Genomic DNA, 24,345 nt, shown 5'->3' with positions numbered 1-24,345 from the left:
TAAGTCGATAGATGGAAGTTAAGGGATAAGGATTTGGCAAGGGTTTCTAAGAGTAAAGTGTTGAAAGAGCTTGAGGAAAAAGATATGGTTAATGACTGTTGGGAAGGTAACAGCAACGTTGTAGTACGAGTGAGAGAGTAGGAAAAACATCTGGTAAAAGGCATTCTAAGGACAAAGAAAGGAGGAAGCAAAAATGGTAGGAGTAATTTATAAAGTTGCTAAATGTAGGCTTTAACCTATTAATGCCCAAAATTAAAATTTTATCAAAATGAAAACAAAACTTCAGAATGAAATAAAGAGAGGTTGTTTTTAATAGCAATGTGTAAAATTTACTTTTTTTTCTTTGTAACTGTCTTTTTTTGACGTATGATATATCATACGCTGGGCAACGAAGGAAACAAAATATCATAAGGCATTAATTTATTTTAAAGTTTTTACAACTTGTGATATTTAACGAAACATTGCTCGGGATGAAGTCCTACATTACATTTAATGCACCGATATTTGGTACACTTGCCACATTTGCCGCACCTTCGTTGTTTTTCAATTTTATCCACCAAATGACCCATATTATCCAAGCGAATTTCCCCACCAACATGTTTTGAGGAGTTTTGACGTTCACCACGTAGCGTTGGAATTTGGAATATATGATCTGAAGTTGTCAGCAGGGCCTCCACAATTCTCTGGGAAAATTCTAATAAATAAATCAGTGGCGGCTCATGACCTCAGTATGCGGGTAGGCTACACATATACTTCGGGTAGGCGACAAAAAATATCCTACAGTTTGTAATACATTTTGAGCCGTCTTGCAATACTAAATGTAATCTATGAGCGCAACAATGTGTAAAAATTGCTTTTGGAGCATCTACTTTAATTTTTGATTGTAATCCGTTTAAAGAGCCAGCCATTACACTTGCACCATCGTAAAATTGAGCAATTAATTTATTTTTGTAATCATATGGCTCAAGCACGTTTGAAATTAAACTATATAGAGCGTCTGCAGATCTATTATCGCTAACATCAAAAAACCCTAAATATCTTTCTGTTAGCTGACCAACTTTGTTAACAAAACGGATTGTTAAAGTACACTGTGATTTTTCGGTTATATCAGTAGTATCGTCAGCTAGTATAGAAAAAAATTGACTTTCATTAATTTCTGTTGAAATTTCATTTTTTACGTAATCGGCAAGACAATCTATTAAATCATTTTGTATTGTTTTTGACAAACCCGTGAACACCCCTTCTATTTTTTAACATGATCCTGGATTTCCTGATCGCGTTTAACTACTAAATTAAAAATTTCTTTAAAATTACCCATGTTTGAAGAATTATGGCTCTCATCACGACCGCGAAATGTAAGTTCTTGTTTTGCTAAAAGAATTGAAACATCAATTTCTTCAACTTCTTCAATCTTTTTCAACTTCTTCATTATATATCTTATTAGATAGAGAAATATGTCCAGCGAAAGCACTGTCAGTAGTTTGTTTATTTTTTTCTAACCATTTTAAATCTAAGCAATTGTTTAAATGTTCTTTCGAAGATTCATGTTTTTTTACACTAGCTGATAAATTTTTCAAATCTGAATATCCCTGACTCACCCAAACATTTTGCTTCAAATTTGAGAGCAACAGACAAGGCCAACAGAAAAGTGAATTTTTAAAATAACTTCCGCTTAGCCATTTATGATGTTCATACCATATTGTTTTAAACGATCTCGAAAATGGTTGATTGTCTTTTGTCTTATCTGTGGATAAAATTGTTAAATTTTGTAAAGGCCGGCCCATTGAAATAATTACTAATCTTTCTTGATTTTGGCGTCTTGAAAAAGGCGTCTCGATCAAACTGCATATTACATCGTTTAAAATATTCATATTCGATGACTAAAGTTTTTCCACCAATAAAACTAACACACCTACGTTTCAACAACGTCAAATATTACTTATTTTATTTATGTATCAAATAATAATTTACTATTCGAATAAATTGATAAGTTAACAATTAACCTCGATTTAAATTTTTAATTATCTATATAATCTAATAACACATTATTCAGTTTTCATAAACAAATTTAAATTGTCCTACCTAGTTTTATTCAATACTTAACCTACTAATAACAGCCAAAATCAAAAAACAATTATTTTAAAACAGTTTCACAAGACACAAGAGAAGCAACTGATAAAATTTTGTAGGTCCGGCTATAAGACTCTGTGCCTATCCGCCCGTTCAAAATCGTAGAATATGGTCGCTACGAGCAGACCTGCAGCAGGCCTGCTCGCGTAAACAGAGAGAGATCGCACGTCAATTCGGTGTTGGCGTCGTTCTATTTCAGGCTACGTTCCCGAGTGCCTGACCAAGGAGAATATAGAATCTATACAGTACTACTGATACTACAAGGAGCGTACAATAATTATAACTACGGAGAAAAATTTTTGGATATTTTTAAAAATAATTTGGATAATTTCTGCTATTTTATTGTAGATATTGTGTCAAAATTTATAAATTACAATTTTGAAACAAGTAATTTATATTAATAATTTATATTATTGTACTACATTTGAAGAGGGTAGGCGGCGCCTACCTTGCCTACCCCGACGGGCCGCCCCTGAAATAAATTGCGTTATTTTGCGGTAAAGAAGCCATATATTCAGTATTGCCCCATTCAATCAAAATCGGAATGTCGCCCAATATATTTTAACTTATCGAATAAATCTACACCACCCATTCTCTTGTTATATATTTGCACAACGTTTGGTTGAGGAACCACCATCTGTCTCTGGACCATTTCATCGGTTACAGCTTCCTATAGTAAATACATATTTCTGAAATTGAAATATTAGTTGCCATAGTAACTTCATTATTACTTATCATTCCAGCGAATAAAAGTGAGCTATTGTTTTTCGGTATGTGTAGAGCATGAAAAGTTCCACGAATTTTTTATCTCTTTGAGTGGGGTTCTTCCAATCCTGTCTTATCTAATTTTGCCGGTACATTGAATCTCTTGATCCCTCAAACTTGTCAGTAAAAGTAAAGATGTAAAAAAATTAAAAAATACCTATGTAGATAACAGATTCCTGTGGTATAATAAAAAGCCTACGCAGCTTTTCTGAGACGAAACTTCCTAACGAGTTACCCTGTAGTTAATCTCCACTTTCAGTATAGGGATGCAATTGTGCAAGGTAACCTTTACTGGTTGCAATACACCGGAATTTATATCCATAATGGATGGGTTTTCCCCGAGTAGACCGCTGCGTTAAATTATGTCCATAATACGGCTCCATCGCTTCTTCTACTGAACAACTTCCAGTCACTACTGGAGGTAATAACGAAAATTTTAATTTAGATTTCCGTTTGGACAATGCAAAGGGAGTTGAACTTCGTTACACTGGTAAATTTTCTGTTCCAAAGTATCGTCATCTATTAAACTCATTTCTACATTACATTCTACATTAAACTACATTTTCAACAATTCAACACATCCTTGTAATTGTTAGGATCATACTTTTTCGTCATTTTTTTCTAAAATCGAAACAATGTTGATTAGTTACCACGAGTGCCCAGCGTTATATCATACGCAAAAATCAATAATCTTCAAAATACTCACCGGTATAAATTTCAACAATATTTATATCACTATTCGATATTTAGAAGCCTTACTAGTTGAGTATTACAAAAGTTTTCTCAAAATAAGTCGAAAAAGTCATACAAACTCATTTGACATGCAACTGGTGCACTATAATGTAACCTAAGAAAGCTTAGCACAAATCTAATCACGCTTTACCGCCAAACGATAATAAATTTTTAATAATACGATAAACAGTTACCTTCTAACATCTACTCTGTGCCGTATATTAGGACAACAACTATTGTTTACTTTTTTTCTGATAATTAGATGACGAAATATGTAACAGTGTCTTGCGTATTACATAAAATACGGTGGGAATTAATGGGTTAATGGGGGGTATGGTTTGAAATCAACATTTCAAGAACATTTTTGTGATTTCTTTTTTGAAACTATGGTACAATTATTTTAGTTTTAAATTAAATATGCATACCAAGTATAATTCACAGATTAATCAAAAAAAATTCAAGGAAAAATATTGAAAAATAAGCCAACAGTGGCAAATTTTTAGAGACAGCTTAAAAAATGGATTTTAAGGTGGACATCAGAACTTGTCACTGGATTATATGAAACAAAAAATTCAAAACGATTCTATTAGCCTAAGGGCCGGTTGTTCGAACGCTAGTCAAAAATGATCATTATCAAATATTTAATTACTGTCACAACTGTCAATGTCAACTTTGATTGGGTTGCTGAAAACATAATTATTATATAAAACCCCAAAGTTGACATTGACAGTTGGTGACAGTAATTAAATATTTGATAGTGATCATTGTTGATTAGCGTTCGAACAACCGGCCCTACGAGTTTCTCGAGGTAAAGCTGTTGAGTTTTTTAAATTCAACGATTTTTGAATTCTTGGTATCACTTGGAGATAAAAAAAACGAAATTCCTTGTAACAAAAGAGTGAAAATCAATATATTTATTATTTCTAAACAAAAAATAAGCAATAAAAACAAATATATCTCGACAGTGTTAGCTCACGACATGTCTAAAGAAAAGATATGAAAAATTTCAGGTGAATCGGTCAAGTAGTTTTTGAGTTACGATGTCAACCGCCTTTGAAAAACAGTTTTGAGAAAAACGCGTTTAAAGTTTTGACAACTTAATCTTCATCTTCTTATTTGTCTGTCCAATCGTACAGTGATGGAAAACGGAATATTTTATGTTTTTTGAATCGTGGAATAATTTACAAACGAGATGGCGAACAGTTGTTGAACGTTTCTCGAAAGCGAGTCGAATAGGAATATTATCCTAGTAATTTATATCCTAGTATCCTAGTAATTTTATTCCGATCAATCTGAAATTTTCAGAGAGTATTCTTGAAGTTATGCTCGTTTATTTAAAATAATAAAAAAGTTTAAATATGTCAAACCATGCCCCCCCTTTAAATAGGCTTTTAGTGGCTAAAAAATGGGAGACTAGTTCGACAAATTTTCCACAAGATACAGGCTGGTTGGTTTAACTGTGTTGCCTGAAAAGAGGGTTCAGGAAAAGAAGATGGAGGTAGCTGAAATAAAAATGTTACGGTGAAATATTAGGTAAAACAAGAAGAGACAAAATCAGGAACTATGTAATTAGGGAAAGAGTCGAGGTGACTTTAGTCCCAATAAAGGTTGAAGAACAAGGACTGACACGGTTTGGTCACGTTAGATGTAGAAATGAGAACTATGCGGGGCAAAGGATAAAGTGTTAGAAGTTGAGGGAAACAAAAGTAAATGAAAACGGAGGACAAGATGGCAGAAGACTTAGAAAGAATTAAATGGCATGATAGAGAAAAATAAGAGGCGAAGAAGAGTAAGGAACAGGGACCCCTGAAAAGCGAAAAGCTGAGGAAAAAGAAGAACAAGGCTGAATAATGAAAGATAACGAAGGTGACAAGTGATGTTCGAGAAGATGAATCTTGGTAATAATCAAGAAAACAGAAGGAAAACGGCACCGAACAAAAAGGAAAAGAAATAATTCATGACTTGCAACGGACTGCAAAGGAAATTAAGTATACATGCAGATCTCAATGCTCTATGTTCACAATGGGTGCAATAACTGCTTTTAGGCAAAACTAACATGATCACAAAGTTATATCAGGTTAAAGTTATCATTTTATTAGTTTTACTTGAAATTTAATTATAGCTCACGAGCCCGTGACCGCTAGGCATTCCATATTTAATAAAAGCTGAAAGTTTCTCTGCGCATGTCCCCAACATACAGTCGGAAAAATGAAAGAATACCCATGAACGAACATATAAAACACGCTGTATTTTCCTGTCACCGTGTCACAAAGAAAATTGTCCAGTGCAAGTACATGTAACAATAATTATTACATGTACTTGCGTTGGCCAATTTTTTGTGTGACACGGTGACAGGAAAATACAGCGTGTTTTATATGTTCGTCCATGGGTATTCTTTCATTTTTCCTACTGTAGGTAAAAACGATCAGCGAGGCGGGCTTCGGATCGTGGTTACTTGGGCAGGTAAGCAACAGGAAGCAATGGTGTGTAAAATATTGCATTACTTACCTTAAAGTATAAAAGCTGAATTTTATATATGTTACTTGGACTACTATTAAAAGATAATATCTCAATAGCCGGACAGTTTCAATGGTTTTTTCACCTTCTTGTCGGACACATTGAAAGTCTACTGTAGGTACGAGCGCGAGACAATAATACGTGTATATGAACGAGTGAGATAGTGAGTTCCGTCTACTGCGATCTTTTACTGCGCACTATCAGTCGTATTATTTATATTTATACAGGGTGACTCACCACTAACGCGACGGAAGATTACAGCGAAATGGTAAAAGATTTAAAAAAAAATTTAATTAGTGGTTTGTAAGTTGATAAAATCTACATTTTAAAATTATATTGAAATATACACGGTGACCCAATAAATGGCGGCGTATCAAAGTTATATTTTTTCTTATGAAACACCCTGTATTTTATTGCATTTTTTAATTGTCCGTAAAAAATAAGGTATAGTTTCATAAGGCTTCCCTATACCTATGTACAGAGTGTTCTGAGTTATGTTGACTTTTGAAAGTGTGAAGTTTTAAAAGAAGGCTTATTCTCAAGTTATTTAAGAAATTATAAAAAAAATACTTTTACATCTAAATAGTTGGATATTGGTTGAATGTATTCCATAATCGATTATTACACATTTAATTATGATTATTAAATGTGTCATATGATGCTTATTTTAAATGGAACACCATGTATATTAATTATATTAAATGAAGTCACCTCTTTTGATTGGTATATGGATGTCCTATACCTAGGTCAAATAGTTTTTACGTAATTTACAATTATTTAAATTCTTAATCTGTAAATCGATTTTAAAACAAAAGATGTATCTCATTGTATGACATCGTCATTTTGTGACAGTCCGGTCTGGTAATTATCAAAAATTTAAACATCCATGTATGATATTCAAATTTAATTGTTCTTAAAAATGAATAACCACGTTATCTACGAAAGAGTAGACATGGTACTTTGCATTGGGGAGTGTTTGCAAAATTGTATCTTACTTTCTAAAGTTTACGCTCAAAAGTAGGTATCCTGATAGAAGACACCCAAAAAAGGACGTCTTTGAGAAATTTCGGAAAGTTAAATAAAAATAAACCAGTTATTTGTGATCACGTCAAGGAACTTGATGTCCTGCTTTCTGTTAGGGAAAACCCAAATACTAGTAAAGAAAGAAAAAATTTCGGGTAAATCAGTCAAGCGACTGTTAGAATACTTAAGAGAAACCACTATTATCCGTATAAAACTCAGCTACACCAATAATATACCGAACAGGATTATGATAAATATTTAACTTATCGTTTATGGACTTTAGACTTTGGAGCAGATCCTGATTTTTATTAATGTATTGTATACAGACCAATCTACCTACTTTTCATAATAATGGTCTAGAAAATAGACATAATTTTCATTTCATTATGATACAGTAAACAAACATTTATTTCGTACAGTTTAAAAATCGAGAGTGTATAAATATTATTTTTAAAATCAATTTACCGTTTACGTAATAATTTAACATAATATATAATAAGTAATAATTTAACATCCCTATACCATTCGAAAGAGGAACCTGTGTTTAGTATAATAATTTATTAACATATATTGTGTTTTATTTAAAATAAGCATCATATGACACATTAAATAATCCAATAATGAAACTGTAAATTTTGAGCACCCTGTAAATAAATGTGTAATAATCAATCATGGAATACATTAATCATAAAATAATTACCAGACCGTACTGTCATAAAATGACAATGTCATACAATGCCATTAATGAACTACATCTTTTGTTTTAAAATCGATTTACAGATTAAGAATTTTAATAATTGTAAATTACGCAAAAACTATTGATACCTATGTATAGGACATCCATATACCATTCGAAAGAGGTAGATTTGTTTAGTATAATTATTTATTAATATACATGGTGTTCCATTTAAAATAAGAATCATATGACACATTGAATAATCCAATAATAAAACTGTAAATTTTGAACACCCTGTAAATAAATGTGTAACAATTAATCTTGAAATACATTCAACCAATATCCAAATATTTAGATGTAAAAGTATTTTTTTTATAATTTCTTAAATAACTTGAGAACAAGCCTTCTTTTAAAACTTTACAAATTTAAGAAAAGTCACCATAACTCAGAACACTCTGTACATAGGTATAGGGAAGCCTTATGAAACTATACCTTATTTTTTGCGGACAATTAAAAAATGCAATAAAATATAGGGTGTTCCATAAGAAAAATATAACTTTGATACTCCGCCATTTATTGGGACACCCTGTATATTTCAAATCTTTTACCATTTCGCTGTAATCTTCCGTTGCGTTAGTGGTGACTCACCCTGTATATTACCTATATATTATTACTACAGCGTGTCCGAAAAGTAGCGGGACGGTCGAAGTTTTCGCGAAATGAACATCCGATCGAAAAACTGAAAAATACTTGTTCAATAGTTTTCAAAAGTCTATCGAATGATACCAAACATGGCACCCTACACCCCCGGGAGGTGGGGTGAGGTTAACTTTAAAATTTTAAATATAAATTCCCGTTTTTTATTGCAGATTTGGATTACTCATGAAAAAATAAGGAATATTTATTCGAGACATTTTTTTAGAATTGTTGATAAATGGCGCTGTAATTGGAAAAATATAATTTATTAGCGCCATCTATCAATAAATCCAAAAAATGTGTCAATAAATCGAATAAATGTTACTTACTTTTTTATGAGGTATTCAAATCTGCAATAAAAAATGTGGGTTCCTAGTTAAAATTCTAAAGTTACCCCCACCCCACCTCCAGGGTGTGAAAGGGGGTGTCGTGTTTGGTGTCATTCAAGAGATTTTTGAAAAATATTGATAACGTATTTTTCAGTTTTTCGATCGGATGTTTATTTCGCGAAATATTCGACGGTCCCGCTACTATTGGGACACCCTGTATTATAATATATAATATATAAATACACTGTGGTGCAAAAAACTCGATCCACTATAAATTTGGTCATTTTTGATGTTTCGAATTTCCTAAACCTGTCCGATTTAAGCGATTTTTTACCACGTTAAAGCCTTATTCATTGACAATATCTCTGTAATAATATTATTGCTATACAGTCAAACTGTCATTGTATATCGGGTGTACGAATCAAACTGTGCTTTTTTCTCAAAGTTCGCATCACCCTGTGGATTATTTTATCATTTATAAAATACTGAAATTAAAACCCAACTATAACCTCAGGTTTTCTTAACATTTTGTCTTTCGATTCATTCGCTTATGTTGGATAATAAAAAAGTTAGGTACTTTAACAACTGGTGTTTTCTAAATAAGTGCGACAAACTTTAAGGATAATTTTAGATGAGAAAATAATGACAATTTGCTTTATAATCATATGTCCAACAAACTCTTCGTTTCCGAGATACGAGATGTTCAATTTTTTTTTACAAACTGACGATTTATTTATTGCTTTAAAACCAAATGGAATTTGGTGGGTTTTAAGACGTAGTTATGGCACATTTTTTAACATACAATTAAAAATAGTATATTCACCATTGGCGTGCGTACGGGTAATATTATCGGTCATAATACCCGTTTGCGCGCCAATGGTGAATATTAAATTCTTAATTGTATGTCAAAAAATGTGCGATAACTACGTCTTAAAACCCACCAAATTTCATTTGCATATCTTAACTGGTTTTAAAGCAATAAATAAGTCATCAGTTTGTAAAAAAATTGAACATCCCGTATCTCGGAAATGAAGCGTTTGCGGACATATGATTATAAAGCAAATTGTCATTATTTTCTCATGTAAAATTACCCCTTAAAGTTTGTCGCACTTATTTAGAAAACACCCTGTACTGATGACGAACATGGCCAGTTGTTAAGGTACCTAACTTTTTTATTATCCAACAGAAGCGAATGAATCGAAAGACAAAATGTTAAGAAAATCTGAGGCTATAGTTGGGTTTTAATTTCAGTATTTTATAAATGATAGAATAATCCACAGGGTGATGCGAACTTTGAGAAAAAAGCACAGTTTGATTCGTACATCCGGTATACAATGACATTTTGACTGTATAGCAATAATATTATTACAGCGATATTGTCAATGAATAAGGCTATAAAGTGGTAAAAATCGCTTAAATCAGACAACAGGTTTAGGAAATTCGAAACATCAAAAATGACCAAATTTTTACTGGATCGATTTTTTTGCACCGCAGTGTATAAATAATACGACTGATGATGGCCGTAGACGGAACTCACTATCATACTCGTTCGTATACACTCGAGTACATATTTATCTTGCGCTCGTATCTACAGTAGACTTTCAATGTGTCCGGAAAGGTGAAGAACCCATTGAAACTGTCCGGCTACTGAGATATCATCTTTTGATAGCAGTCCAAGTAATAACATATTATATAAAATTCAGCTTTTATACTTTAAGGTAAGTAATGTAATATTTTACACACCTTTGCTACCTGTTACCTACTCAATGGTAGGGGAGCCCAAGCGGGGATTTTTGCAGTTACTCGAGCGCGTCAGATTAGGATATGGGGAGAAACCTGGTACCCTGCAAATGTACCTCTACCATATATTGGCTCTTAACACAGGGGAGTTCGTTAAAGGAGGCCCGAAAAAAAAACTCTCCTTAAAAAAAACTTGAAATTGTCAGATTAAGATAAGGTAAGTTAAGTACATACATGCAAACAAGTGTATATTTAAAAAATCTGACGATTTGAGCCGGGCGTAAGGAAATGGGTGAGTCCCAAAATTTCACAAGAAAAAAGCGAATATTTCGCGAAATGAACGACAGATCGAAAAACTAAAAAATATGTGACCAATATTTTTTAAAAATCTATCGAATGATACCAAACACGACTTGCCACGGAGAGGGGTGGGGGTAAATTTAATATTTTAAACACGAATCCCGCGATATTTCGCGAAATGAACATCAGATCGAAAAACTGTAAAATACACTTATTCAATATTTTTGAAAAATCTATCGAATGGCATCAAACACGACCCCTCATGGATGTGGGGTGGGGGGTTACTTTAAAATCTTAAATAGGAGACCTCATTTTTTATTGCAGATTTGGATTCATTACGTAAAAATAAGTAACTTTCATTCGAAACATTTTTTCGAATTATGGATAGATGGCGTTATAATCGGAAAAAACGCTTGTTGGAAAAGGAAAATTAAATTAAATAATGGCAAGCGCCCACTAAAATGGAAAACTTTACTTAACTTTTTTTGGTTTTAGGACCTACTCTTCACAACCCAATAGGTCCCCAAAGCGCTCGAGTGACTGCACATTTAGCATACTTTGCTCCCCTACCACAAGTAACCACGATCTAAAGTCCATACTCGCTGATCGTTTTTATCTTTGTTGAGGACATGCGCTGAGAAACTTTCAGCTTTTATAGTGGAGTCACTGAAGGTGGATATGAGCTATTGCCTTCGATTTCGTTGAACCTCCATCGATTTGCATGAAAATTGGTGAGTGGTTAGAGGATATCTCAAGGAACAAAGGTGACATGGTGTCAACTTGCGTTTTTACCCTGGGATGGATGCCACCCCTAATGGGGGGTGAAAATTATTTTATTAAAAATAACCCCATAATTCGATAGAGGGACAAATTTCAAGCAAAATTTGTTATATAAAGATTTTAATTTTTCTTGAGAAAAATGCATGTTTTTAACCAATTTTTCATCAATAACTCAAAAAGTGTAAGTTTTTACAAAAAAGTTATTATTATCAAAATTGAAGCTAATAAAAAATGAAATAAACCTCTTACTAGAAAAACCTTTTAATGTTAACTAAAAGTGAGTTATAGGTAATTTAATGTATATCTTTTTCGGCGAGTAAAAAATTCTAAGTATTCAAGCTGAAATAACGGGACATTGATGCATTTTATAACATAAACTTATTAAACATTTGTCAAAGTACTTAATCAAATGAGCCCCCGAACATGTTGATAGCGTTAAAATTTATGCTCCAAAATTCTTTCAAAATTTATCTTTTAAAAATTTTTCCAAAAAATGTTATTGTTTTTTTTTAATAACTCCGTTCGTGTTTACGATATCAGGTTCATCTAAAAACTGTTTGAAAGTTAATTCCAAGTGCTATTTAAGCTCGATGAACCTAATCTTTTAAACCCCTTACTTTTTTAAAAATAAAAGGTTAAATGGCCCCGGTTGCATGGTTCCCACAGCAAAATTTAAGATTTAAACGTTTGTATCTCGGTTATTTTTTACCCTATAGAAATAGTAAAACAGGTAAAATTTTTGGCACAGAAAAAACTAAAATTTGCTTATATATAATTTTTTACGTATATTGAGTATTTTTGGAGTATTATCAAAAGAATATGAGAATTACAATAATTTCAAAAATTATGATTTTTTTAAATTATATCGTTTTTTCTAAAATATGCATTCTAAGCCGGTCAAAATTATCGAAAACATTACTTATGCTAATATAAAGAAGTTCTTGTAACGATTACTATAAATTTTAATTTTTGTGGAAATGGCGTATGTTTTATTTTTCACTTTTTCCTAAAAAATTCGAAACGGTTCTTTTATTTTCCAATAACTCACTTTAAGATAACATTAGTTTAGTTCTTTATGTGAGGAATGTATTCAATTTTTTATTATCTTCAATTTCAGTAATAACAACTTTTTTGTAAAAGCTTATAGTTTTTGATTTATACTTGAAAAACCGATTTAAAACATGCATTTTTTTACGAAAAAAATAAAATCTTTTGTCTTTAATAACTCAAAAAGTATATGTTAAGTAACTTAATATAACAAATTTTGCTTATAATTTGTCCGTCTATCGACTATGGTATTAATTTTAATAAAATAACTTTCACCCCCGAGAAGGGGTGGCATCCACCCCCAGGGTAAAAGCGCAAGTTGGCATCATGTCACCTTTGTTCCTTGAGGTATCCTCTAATTACTCACCAATTTTCATGAAAATCGATGGAGGGTCAACGAAATCAGAGGTGAAAACCTTCAGTGACTGCACTATCATTAAATATGGAATGCCTAGCGACCACGGGCTCTTGCTCTATTAGAATTTTTTCATGTTCTACTAGTCACTTACTTTTTAAATTCTCCAAGGGATTCATTTAAATTTCCTTCCACTAATTTCAGATCGTCGTTTATGTATTTTAATTTCACTGTTATTCTATTACTAGTAGTATCTTCATTTTTGGGAGGCACACTTTCTTCTGTTGGAGGGGCACTAGGCTCTACATCTTCTGAAGAAGTACTAGAGTCTTGTGGCGAACTAGTATTTTGTCTAAACGATTCTGTGTGGGAACTAGTTGGCTCTGAAACATTTTTTTAGTTAATCGGGAAGTATAATAATATGAAGATTTAATAAGAAATAAAATAAAGATACAGTACCGGAAAAAAAAAATCTTTGCATTGCCAAATAAATCACCAAATTTGAAGACAATTTGCATGCGTTCTGTCTGCGCTTGGAGGGGAGGGTAGGGGAGGGGGGATAGCGTACTTGCAACGGAAATTATCTGTAGTTTAGGGACCGCTTGGCTTATTTAGGGTATTCTGCGCGTTTGCACTGTAAACAGTTGGCTTTGTGGGGGTAGTCAGTGTTAAGCTTCTTCTCATCTACCGCGTAAAGTTTGAGATCGTCAAATTCTAAATTGAACTGACAAATATGTGTCAAAAGAGACTCACAAAAGAGGAGAAGGTTCGTGCTTTACCATTACTGGAGAAATTAGACTCTGTAATTACCGTACCACGTGACATTGGTGCTTCAAGAGGGGCTATTTATCAACTGAAACGTTGCAGTCGAACGTGGCAAGATTTTTTTTGCCGGCACTGTACTAATGGCCGGTTTCACCAATGACAAACCAAGACACGTTGACTGTTACGAGGAGCACTTCCGAATCATAATTTACTTTGTTGTATATATGTTATAGTCAAAGCCCGAATTTCAGGCACTCCTAGGTTTGACTAGGCAATCCTCAGGTCTGACTGACGGTCTTAGTCAAAGCCCGAAATAAATTACAGTTTCGGCCTTTGACTAGTCAAACCTAGGAGAGACTACGTTGGTCAGGCAAAGGTCGAAATTTAATTTTATTAAATCGGGGTGTGACTAGTCAAACCCCGATCAGCTATTAAAATGTCGTAATTTGTTAGATTAGGTTTAATAAAACGCCATTTTTTAATTTTAATGTTTATTATTTTTATTATGTCGTCATTAAAATAAAAAAAATAGTGTTGATTCTCACATGTTGAGGCATTATGACATTTAGTTTTTCTTAAGTATCCCCAGAACACTTCTATTTAGAAAAACGAAAACTGGTACGTTTATTTATCTCCCAGATATAAATCGATTCCATTAATTACAAATTTCTAGTACCGCTCATAGGCGTCTGTTTTGGGTAGGGCAACGGATATTTTATCTCATAACTTTTTTGTCATTGACTTCTAAGCACTTTTGACACTGGATTATTAAGGTTGTTCTGAAGTTATTTCCTTGTGGCATTTTTATAATTAAGTATTTTCTATGGAAAATAAATAACGAAATGTTAATAAATTCATTTTTTAGTAAAATTGTGGCTTATTTCCCATAGAAAATACTGGATTATTAAATTGTGAGGTATTATAGTATTAAAAGGTACTTTTGCTCTAAGTCGGTAGGATGCACCGTTTCTAGAAAAGTCGATTTGAAAATTTTTCGTTTTTTTTTTTAATTTGAAAAAACAAAAAAAAAACTATTTAGAAAAACGAAAACTGGTACGTTTTTTGCGAAATTGTAGTACAGGTCATATGCGTTTTGGGTAGGGCGACTCAGGAAACAAATTGATAATTTTAGAGCTCTCATGCAGTTACTACTGAAATTTTTTTCCAAATTCAAAAAACTAAAAATTTTCAAATCGATTTTTCTAGAAAACGGTGCATTTTATAGACTTAAAGAGTAACTTTTAGTATTAGAATGCCTCAAAATTTAATAATCCAGTGTCAAAAATGCTTAGAAGTTAAAGACAAAAAAGTTATGCGATAAAATAACCATTGCCCTACTCAAAACGGACGCCTATGACCTGTACTAGAACCAGTTTTCGTTTTTCTAAATAGAAGTGTTCTGGGGATATTTAAGAAAAATTAAATGCCATAATGCCTCAACATGTGAGAATAAACACTAATTTATTTATTTTAATTACGACAATATAAAAATAATAACCAATAAAATTAAAAAATTACATTTTATTAAACCTAATCTAACAAATTACGACATTTTAATAGCTGACCGGGGTTTGACTAGTCACACCCCGATTTCATAAAATTTAATTTCGACCTTTGCCTGACCAACTTAGTCTCTCCTAGGTTTGACTAGTCAAAGGCCGAAACTGTAATTTATTTCGGGCTTTGACTAAGACGGTCAGTCAGACCTGAGGATTGCCTAGTCAAACCTAGGAGTGCCTGCAATTCGGGCTTTGACTATAACATATACACTTGAGAGCAAAATAATCGACTCACTTGCTGAATTGTACACGTTAGAAGTCTCGAATTTCCTAAACCTGTTGTCCGATTTGAGTGATTTTTTTAGCATGTTACAGCCTTATTATTTAAGAAAATCGATGTAATATTATTATTGCTAGACAGGTAAAGGTCATTTTATACCGGGTGTAACAATTATAGGGTGTTTTTTTTCTTAAACGTACCCAACTTTTTTATTATCCAACATAAGCAAATGAGTCAAAAAAGAAAATGTTAATAAAGCCTAAGCCTACAATTGAATTTTAATTTAAATATTTTTTATATGCTAGAATACTCCACAGAGTGTTCCGAACTGTAAGAAAAAACACAGTATGATTGTTACACCCGGTATAAAATGACCTTTACCTGTCTAGCAATAATAATATTATATCGATTTTCTAAAATAATAAGGCTATAACATAGTACAAAAATCACTCAAATCGGACAACAGGTTTAGGAAATTCCACGTGTACAATTATTCAGCAAGTGAGTCGATTATTTTGCTCTCAAGTGTACATTGTAAATCCCAAATCATGATTTACAAAGTTTATACATTGCAAATCACGATTCTGGAGTGCTCCTTTCAACATATCTCGGTTTGTTTATTTCTAGTGCATCTTTAGTATAGTCGATGAATAAATTTATTTGACCAATAAAACAGACAAATTTATGTTTCACTCACGTCAAATAATACTTATTCCCCTCTATATTTATCAATCAACGCTTATTCTATGAATAAACTCAAAATAAGTTATTCCTTCTTTATCGGTCCAATAAATATTTATTCTTCGAATTAGGCAATCCAAACCACGTGACCTCTGGTTGGCACACAAACTAACAAAGAGGTTATGTTTGCATCTATTTTTCAATGATTTTTCATTGTTTATCGTCGTATTTTGGATTCATTTGGATTTCGTTTCCTGTTTTTGTGAACTTTATAAACTTTACCACAATGCAAACTGATTATTTAAGGAAATTATTATTGGAAACTCCAGATGTTGCGAGAAAGGTAGGCGAAACAATTTTTTTTACTGTTCATTTTGCCCCGATATTTATCAATAATGATGAATTTTGCAAGCAATAACATTATTTCTTTTATTGTTCTAGATATTTATTGAAGCTGAAAATAATTGGGGATTTAGATCCATACGCAATTCAGTCAGAATTGGATTTTACAGTAAAGTGCAGTCCATCAAGTTACTATTATAGATATTTATACATATCTGGTGGAATCTGATATGTCACAGTTGCTACTCTAAGCAGCAGATGAAAGCATACAAAAGCCTTCAGGCACATAAATATTTTACAGCTGGATTTGTTTTGAATGGAGTAAAAATTGTTAATGATTTCCTGATTTCCATATTATTGTCGGAAAGGTATGCCTTTATTTTATTTATTCACCATTAAGAAATATATGGATAACAGTATTAGTGTCTTTTGGATAAATTGGTTTTAAATATTAGATTTATTTACGTTTATATATCTGTATGAAACCAGACATATCATCGTCCTAATCTGTAAACTGCGAACTCCATAATTCTCTGAAAATGATTTATTACTGCCATATATTTGAATTACTGTCATGATTGTTCTAAAATTATATTATATGAATGTCTGATTTTAAATAAAATATTCTCAATCATTGTAAAGAACGCAAATACTCTAATAAAAATAAATTTTTGTAGTTGAAGAATTTCCAAAAAAATAAAATATTTTTTTTAGGTGAAGCATTTCCAAAAATCTAATGCTAAACGACTAAATGCTTGGGTGGGGTGATAGCCAGTTCTGATGACATAGCAAATTTACATTGTATGCGTATGGCCGGTAATAGTGAAGTCTGCAGCCATATTGCAGCAATCCTATTTTTAGCTTAGTATGCTCAGGGCAAGACAGACGAAGAAGAACCCAATGTATGTACATATGTTACAGCTACATGGTTTGGAGATAGCAACATATGCATTCTCTGATGAAAAACTAATGAGTTTTGAAACTGTTCAGTCAGAGTGCTTGTTGCGCTCACTAAACGAATTGAAATATAAGATGGCTTTGGCATTGTGTTGCAGCGATATGAAAATGGTTATTTTTTTTTAATTATAATGTTCTTCTTCATCATGAGTAATTATGTATTGGTCTTTTAAATGTGTATTTATTTTTGTAATTAGTATCAACTTGTAATGATAATATACATTTATCGTTTAAGGTATGACTATGTTTTGACTCTAAAATAAATGTTTGAAAAACAAAAAAAAACAAAAGATGTAAATCTTTGAAACACACTCAGTGATCAAAAGATCTAAGTTATTGGTTTACCGACCAAACGTAACTAAATCAAACAAATGAAATAGAGAATGTGGAAAAATCCCCTTACGAACAATTCACATATCCACCATTTCAGGTTGGGAAATTTCTTGAATAGAATCAAAGATCCAAACACCTGTTCTTAGAAGAGGGCGAAACACATTTCTAAGAACAGGTGTTTGGATCTTTGATTCTATTCAAGAAATTTCCCAACCTGAAATGGTGGATATGTGAATTGTTCGTAAGGGGATTTTTCCACATTCTCTATTTCATTTGTTTGATCTAAAATAAATGTTTTAAAAATCGAATCCTGCCTCTTTCTGTTAGTAACTACTCATGGATATCACAAATTGTGCTTACTGATAGGTTTGTTCGTAGAACGATCAGCAACTCTTGCCAACCATCAGACACATGTGCATTCGTAGTCTATGAATGCTAACTATTAACTGCACAACGCTAACTGTTAACTGCTCATGCATCTGATGGTTGGCAGCAGTTGCTAATCGTTTGTGTCGTACTATGAACAAACCTATTAGGTCTGGATCCCGTGTACCAAAAAAATTGATTAATAGCAAGCTGAAAATTTGTTAATAGCTTAACAGTGTCCAGTTGGACAAACTTTGATGTATTGTGACACTGGAACAGGGGTAGTTTTAATTGTGAAACAGTTTGGAAACTCAGATTTGGAACATCAGATTACAAAAACATCCCATATATTTTGTCGGACAGAACATCCAATTGATCTGTTATCCTTTCATTAAATTCTCATGCAAAAATCAGACTGCTATTACTAACCAACATGATTCCTGTAGTTTGACATGGTCTTCGTGTTCTATCATTAAAATGCCCAGTTGGTGATTTTTTCACCAGTCTGGTTTTTGCATGAGAGTTTAATGAATTGGTAGCAAATCAATTGGAAGTTTTATCTGACAAATTACATAAACATTTTCGTAGTTTGACGTTCCAAATTTTTAACCTGTTCCACAGTTAAAACTTCCAGTGTTCCCGTACATCAAAGTTTGTCGGACTAGACACCATTAAGCTATTAATAAATTTTCAGCTTGCTATTAATCAACTTTTTTTTGGTACGCGGGATCCAGGTCTATATGGAATAAATAAATAACAAAACAAATTCCCTGTCAAAACTGCATTTATTTTGAATAGAATGAAAAACAAAATAATATTGTTTTAACAAAATAGGGGATAAATGTTAAAATTTAGTACTATTAATAAAGTTTGTCACATTGGCCTAAAAATGAATGTCACTAGTTACGTTAGTGTCACATATAAATACATAATTGTAATAATATTAATAAAAACCATAATTCCTAGCATGAGTGCGTACTGTTATTTGACAATTTAGTTAGGTGAGGAAACATAAATGCGTTTCTAATACGGCTTTTCATCGATTACTATACACGGATTATACGACATATGACAGAAGCTCAAAACAAATGACTGTGAATGAAAAGCCCTATAGAGGGAACACGAAAAAAATTAACATTATCCAATCAGCTCGACTTCCACAGTTCACTACTATACAGATTACAGGCATGTTTTCAGCACTTAAAATCACCACAAACGAAAAGTTTATAAAATAATCAATCTAATGAATGTCTTTAAATACTATATTAAGCTCAAAATCACGACAAAAAACAAATTAAAATTAACATTATTCTGATAAGTTGGACTTCCACAGTTCACTACTATACAAGTCACAGGCATGTTGTCAGCACTCAAAATCACCAAAAACGTAAAGTTTATAAAATAATTAATCTAATGAATGTCTTTAAATACTATATTAAGCTCAAAATCACGACAAAAAACAAATTAAAATTAACATTATTCTGATCAGTTGGACTTGCACAGTTCACTATTATACAAGTGACAGGCATGTTGTCAGCACTCAAAACCACCAAGAACGTAAAGTTTATAAAATAATTAATCTAATGAATGTCTTTAAATACTATATTAGCTCAAAATCAGGACAAAAAACAAATTAAAATTAACATTATCCCGATCAGTTGGACTTCCACAGTTCACTAATATACAAGTCACAGGCATGTTGTCAGCACTCAAAATCACCAAAAACGTAAAGTTTATAAAATAATTAATCTAATGAATGTCTTTAAATACTATACTACCTCAAAATCACGACAAAAAACAAATAAGAAAAATCAATAATTACATTGAGTTTAGGTTAAGAACAGTTTTGTGTGCCAACCAAAGATCACGTGATTTAACTTTGACAGGTCGATGGATTCCCTAATAAACTGACAAGTTAACCTCACTTTAATAACCATAATAAAGAAAATTTGTCAGTTTAACTTAAAATTATCAAAATTTTATTGCAGGTAAACGTAATTATATTATACCCTGTTTTTAAACCAGGAGAGTAAACTCAGAAGACAGATTCACACCCAATAATGTCACTAGAAAAATCACCAAATACATCTTCTCTTTTGGTTGATCATATCGGCCTTGGGAAAGTAATCCATAAATATTATATTATACTAATACTTCACTAAACAGTTATAAAAATTGTTTTTTTTATATACAGAGTGAGTTTTTAGTGCGGGATCGGTCAATAATTCCATAATGGTATATAATATCGAAAAAAGTTATTGAGAAAAAATGTAGGCAATGATATTCTCCAGGCTTCGAAAATATGTTCATTTCTACAGGGTGATCAAGAACTGCGTGGTATATCAAACATATAATTTTTGAAGTTATACTTCTTTACCGGCGATAGAGGGTGAATTTTTATATGTTAAAACCTATCAGCCCGGCGCATGCGCATAATAACTTTGTTCTGATTGGATGTTCAAATGACATGTCAAAAATTATCCGATATGGCAGCTGTAGGACCGCTGTGGTTTGGAGGTAAAGGTAAAGGTAAACAAATGTATAATATATTAGTTTTATTGTTGTGAGGACAGAAACAAAAAAGTTTATAATATTGTAGTGACTTTTAAATAGTTTTTAAAAGCAACAGGTACGTAATAATTGTTAATGTATCATGGGTATAAACTTACCTATTTGATCTGCCAAAATACATAGTATGTAATACTTTTATTTATATAATTTGATTACCATCAAAATTTCTATCAATATTCACCTAATATATTGTTTTCTTACTCTATGTTTTGTTGTATTTTTTCAATTCTAAATCATTTCAATTCAAAATTAAAATAATTTGATCAATTTTCAAAATATCAAAATATCACAAGTTTAATCCGTTTAGTTAGTCGATCTTCGTAAATAATGACACATAGTGTCCGTGGCTAAGCGTTGAAGGCGAATGAATTCCAATACCAACCGCGCTTATCAGCGCTGGTTCGAGTCCCAATAGAAACTTTCTTTTTTGTTTTTTTTAATACATTTTATGATTGTAAGTATATTTATTATATAATTGTATTTTCAGAAAATACGTATTTAGTTAAAAAAAATTTCGACAATTAATGTTCAGACATCATTTGTGGCTTGTTTAATGTGTTTGTGTGTGTTTTATTCTTTTATTATTTTAATTTTTGGCACTGTTCTAATAAAAATGTTTGAGAAGTAGTAAGTATAAATTAGTTTAATATTTAAACAAAATATAAATAAAAAGTATATTAATTTCGTTTAAATCATATAATAGAAGTATAACTTCTTACGTGCGTACAAAGTACACACACATTCTTTTTTTTAAATGGGACACCCTATATATTTTTTCATATTTATATTGTTCTCATAATTCTTGTTCATATAATATAGGGTTTTGCATTACTATACAGAGTATTTAACAAGTTATGACCATTTTTATTTCGAAATCCCTATGAGATTAACACCATGTAGAGATAAACAATATACTGTAGCTTTTAAATTAAGTTTATTTGTAATCATTGACGAATATTTGTATACAGGGTAAACTACAAAACCAAATGACGATTTTCTCAATTTTTTTAAATGGATCACCCTATATTTTATTTTCTCAAAACATTATATTTTTGATACTATTTCATTTTTATATAGCATTCCCTATACTTAAACTCATTACTTTTCGAGATATTTTTAGTTTTCTTCAAATATCGGGAATACAGTGGAACCTCGATAACTCGGATTAATCGGGACCGCGGCCGATCCGGGTTATCGAAAATCCGGGTTAGCCGGAGAGCATGGTAAAAATTAATAAAATATGGTATACTTATAGATAAAGTCCCTTATAAGCAAAATAATATGAACTATATATGCACAGTTACCTATAGTTGTATAGAGTTTAGTATAGACAATATAGAGTATTATTCATTTCTAGGTAAAAAAACTCAGTCAGTTTGGTTATGTCAATTTCGTCTGGTCTGCCATCGGAACGATGTTTTGTAATTTAAGAACAGTGACTCTTTCATTGTTTAAAAGACCATTGTTTAAAAAACAATTTTTTAAAAGACAGTTGAAAATCAATAAAGGAATAACAGGTGCCTGTTGTTTGCGATAATGAATGTCGCTCTGCCGCCGCCGTGTGCACGAGTCATTTTTACTATCATATAGTTCAAATTACACATATACCCATTATCTCTCCAATATTATATTATGACTGAACTTTTATCAATGAAATTCGATATTTTTAAGACATTCCAGAAGCGGCTGCAGATAAAATGTTTTAACATAATACATACATTTTTATTGTTGAAATGTTTGTCCGATGAAAATCGGTCCGGGTTAGCCGGACTTCCGGGTTATCGGGGGCCGACTTATCGAGGTTCCACTGTACATTCAATTTTTCTAGTAGAAATAAGTTAGTATTGAGCGATAATTATACAAAATTATTTTTATTCAATAAATAACTAACACAAAATATAAACCATAACAATATGCAGTAAATGTACCAATAAATTTGATATTAAGAAATTATCATATTTCCCTAATATACAAGAATCGTAAAATTCATACAAATAAAAATTTATTTTGTATATAATACTATAACGAGATTATTTTTATTCAATAAATAACTTAAACAAAACATAAATCAAAACAATATACAACTGATGTAACAGTTCAGTCTTCTAAGCCAAGAAGTGTTTAGTGAAACATTCAATTTTATAAGCACTTTTAAACTACAAAAAAATTACGATTTTCTCATGTTTTTTTTACATAAATTAGCCTATAGTTTATTTGTTAGGAATGTTGTATTTATGATGCTCTTTCATTTTTATATAGCATCTCCTATACTTAAACTTATTAGTTTCTGAGATATTTTTAGTTTTCTTTATTTGCCGGGAATACATTCAATTTTTATAAGTAGAAATAATTTAACAAATAAGTATTGTGTAATAAAATAACAAATATTTGCATTCAATAAATAACTAACAAAATATATAAACCATAACAATGTTTAATGAATGTACCAATTAATGTGATGTTAAAGATATAAGTCTAAAGTAAATGTTGAAAATGCCCATCTTCAACGTCTATGCAATTTTGTAACCGATATTCAAATGGCCGAGCCACATTTTTTACCATTTTTGTAAGTCAATATTATTAAAAGCTCCACCTATTCTTTTTTTCATATCATCAGGCGTTGTTGGATGCTTCTGGTATACAAGATTTTTTATATAGCCCCAGATGAAAAAATCAATTTTGGAAGAACTTGAGCACCGTTGTCGTGTAAAAACCTCAACTGTCAAAAAAATGTGGGCCAATCACATAATCGCCAACAATAGCATCTTACAACATTTATAAATCACCTAGTTTGACTATGAGTGTTAACCAAGTAGGGATTTCTTGATGCATAGTAATGGAAAATAGTATGAGAATTATATTATTAATAACTGCGCGCCACAATCTACAATTAGGAATGTGTTACTAAAAACTTCTTGGCTTAGAATACTGTTGATATAACAATCTAAAAACTATTACATCAGTTGTATATTGTTTTGATTTATGTTTTGTGTGAGCTGTTTATTAAATAAAAATAATCATGTTATATTATTATACACAAGACATATTTTTTTTGTAGGAATTTTACGATTCTTGTATATTAGGGAAATACGATAATTTCTTAATATCACATTTATTGGTACATTTACTGCATATTGTTATGGTTTATAATTTGTGTTAGTTATTTATCGAATAAAAATAATTTTGTATAATTATCGCTCAATACTAACTTATTTCTACTAGAAAAATTGAATGTATTCCCGATATTTGGAGAAAACTAAAAATATCTCGAAAAGTAATGAGTTTAAGTATAGGGTATATATAAAAATGAAATAGTATCATAAATATAATGTTTTTAAAAAATAAAATATAGGGTGATCCATTTAACAAAAATTGAGAAAATCGTAATTTGGTTTTGTAGTTCACCCTGTATACAAATATTCGTCAATGATTTCAATTAAACTTAATTTAAAAACTACAGT

General features: G+C 31.5%; 1 protein-coding gene and 1 long non-coding RNA gene across 2 annotated transcripts in view; one reads left to right on the top strand and one right to left on the bottom strand.

Moving 5' to 3' along the window:
- Positions 1–24,345, bottom strand: part of LOC126886954 (transmembrane and ubiquitin-like domain-containing protein 1) — a 113,665-nt gene that overhangs the window by 27,523 nt on the left and 61,797 nt on the right. The window contains exon 4 of the mRNA XM_050654142.1: positions 13,245–13,473. Coding sequence (XP_050510099.1) covers positions 13,245–13,473 — 229 coding nt within the window. The remainder of the gene's footprint in view (positions 1–13,244; positions 13,474–24,345) is intronic.
- Positions 16,446–17,737, top strand: LOC126886955 (uncharacterized). The gene is made up of 3 exons (XR_007698841.1): positions 16,446–16,658; positions 16,757–17,025; positions 17,372–17,737. It is a non-coding gene; the product is annotated as an uncharacterized LOC126886955 (long non-coding RNA).

The sequence above is a fragment of the Diabrotica virgifera genome, chromosome 6 (genome assembly GCF_917563875.1).
Source record: "Diabrotica virgifera virgifera chromosome 6, PGI_DIABVI_V3a".
Classification (NCBI taxonomy): domain Eukaryota; kingdom Metazoa; phylum Arthropoda; class Insecta; order Coleoptera; family Chrysomelidae; genus Diabrotica; species Diabrotica virgifera.
This window is presented reverse-complemented; position numbering and strand designations above follow the sequence as displayed.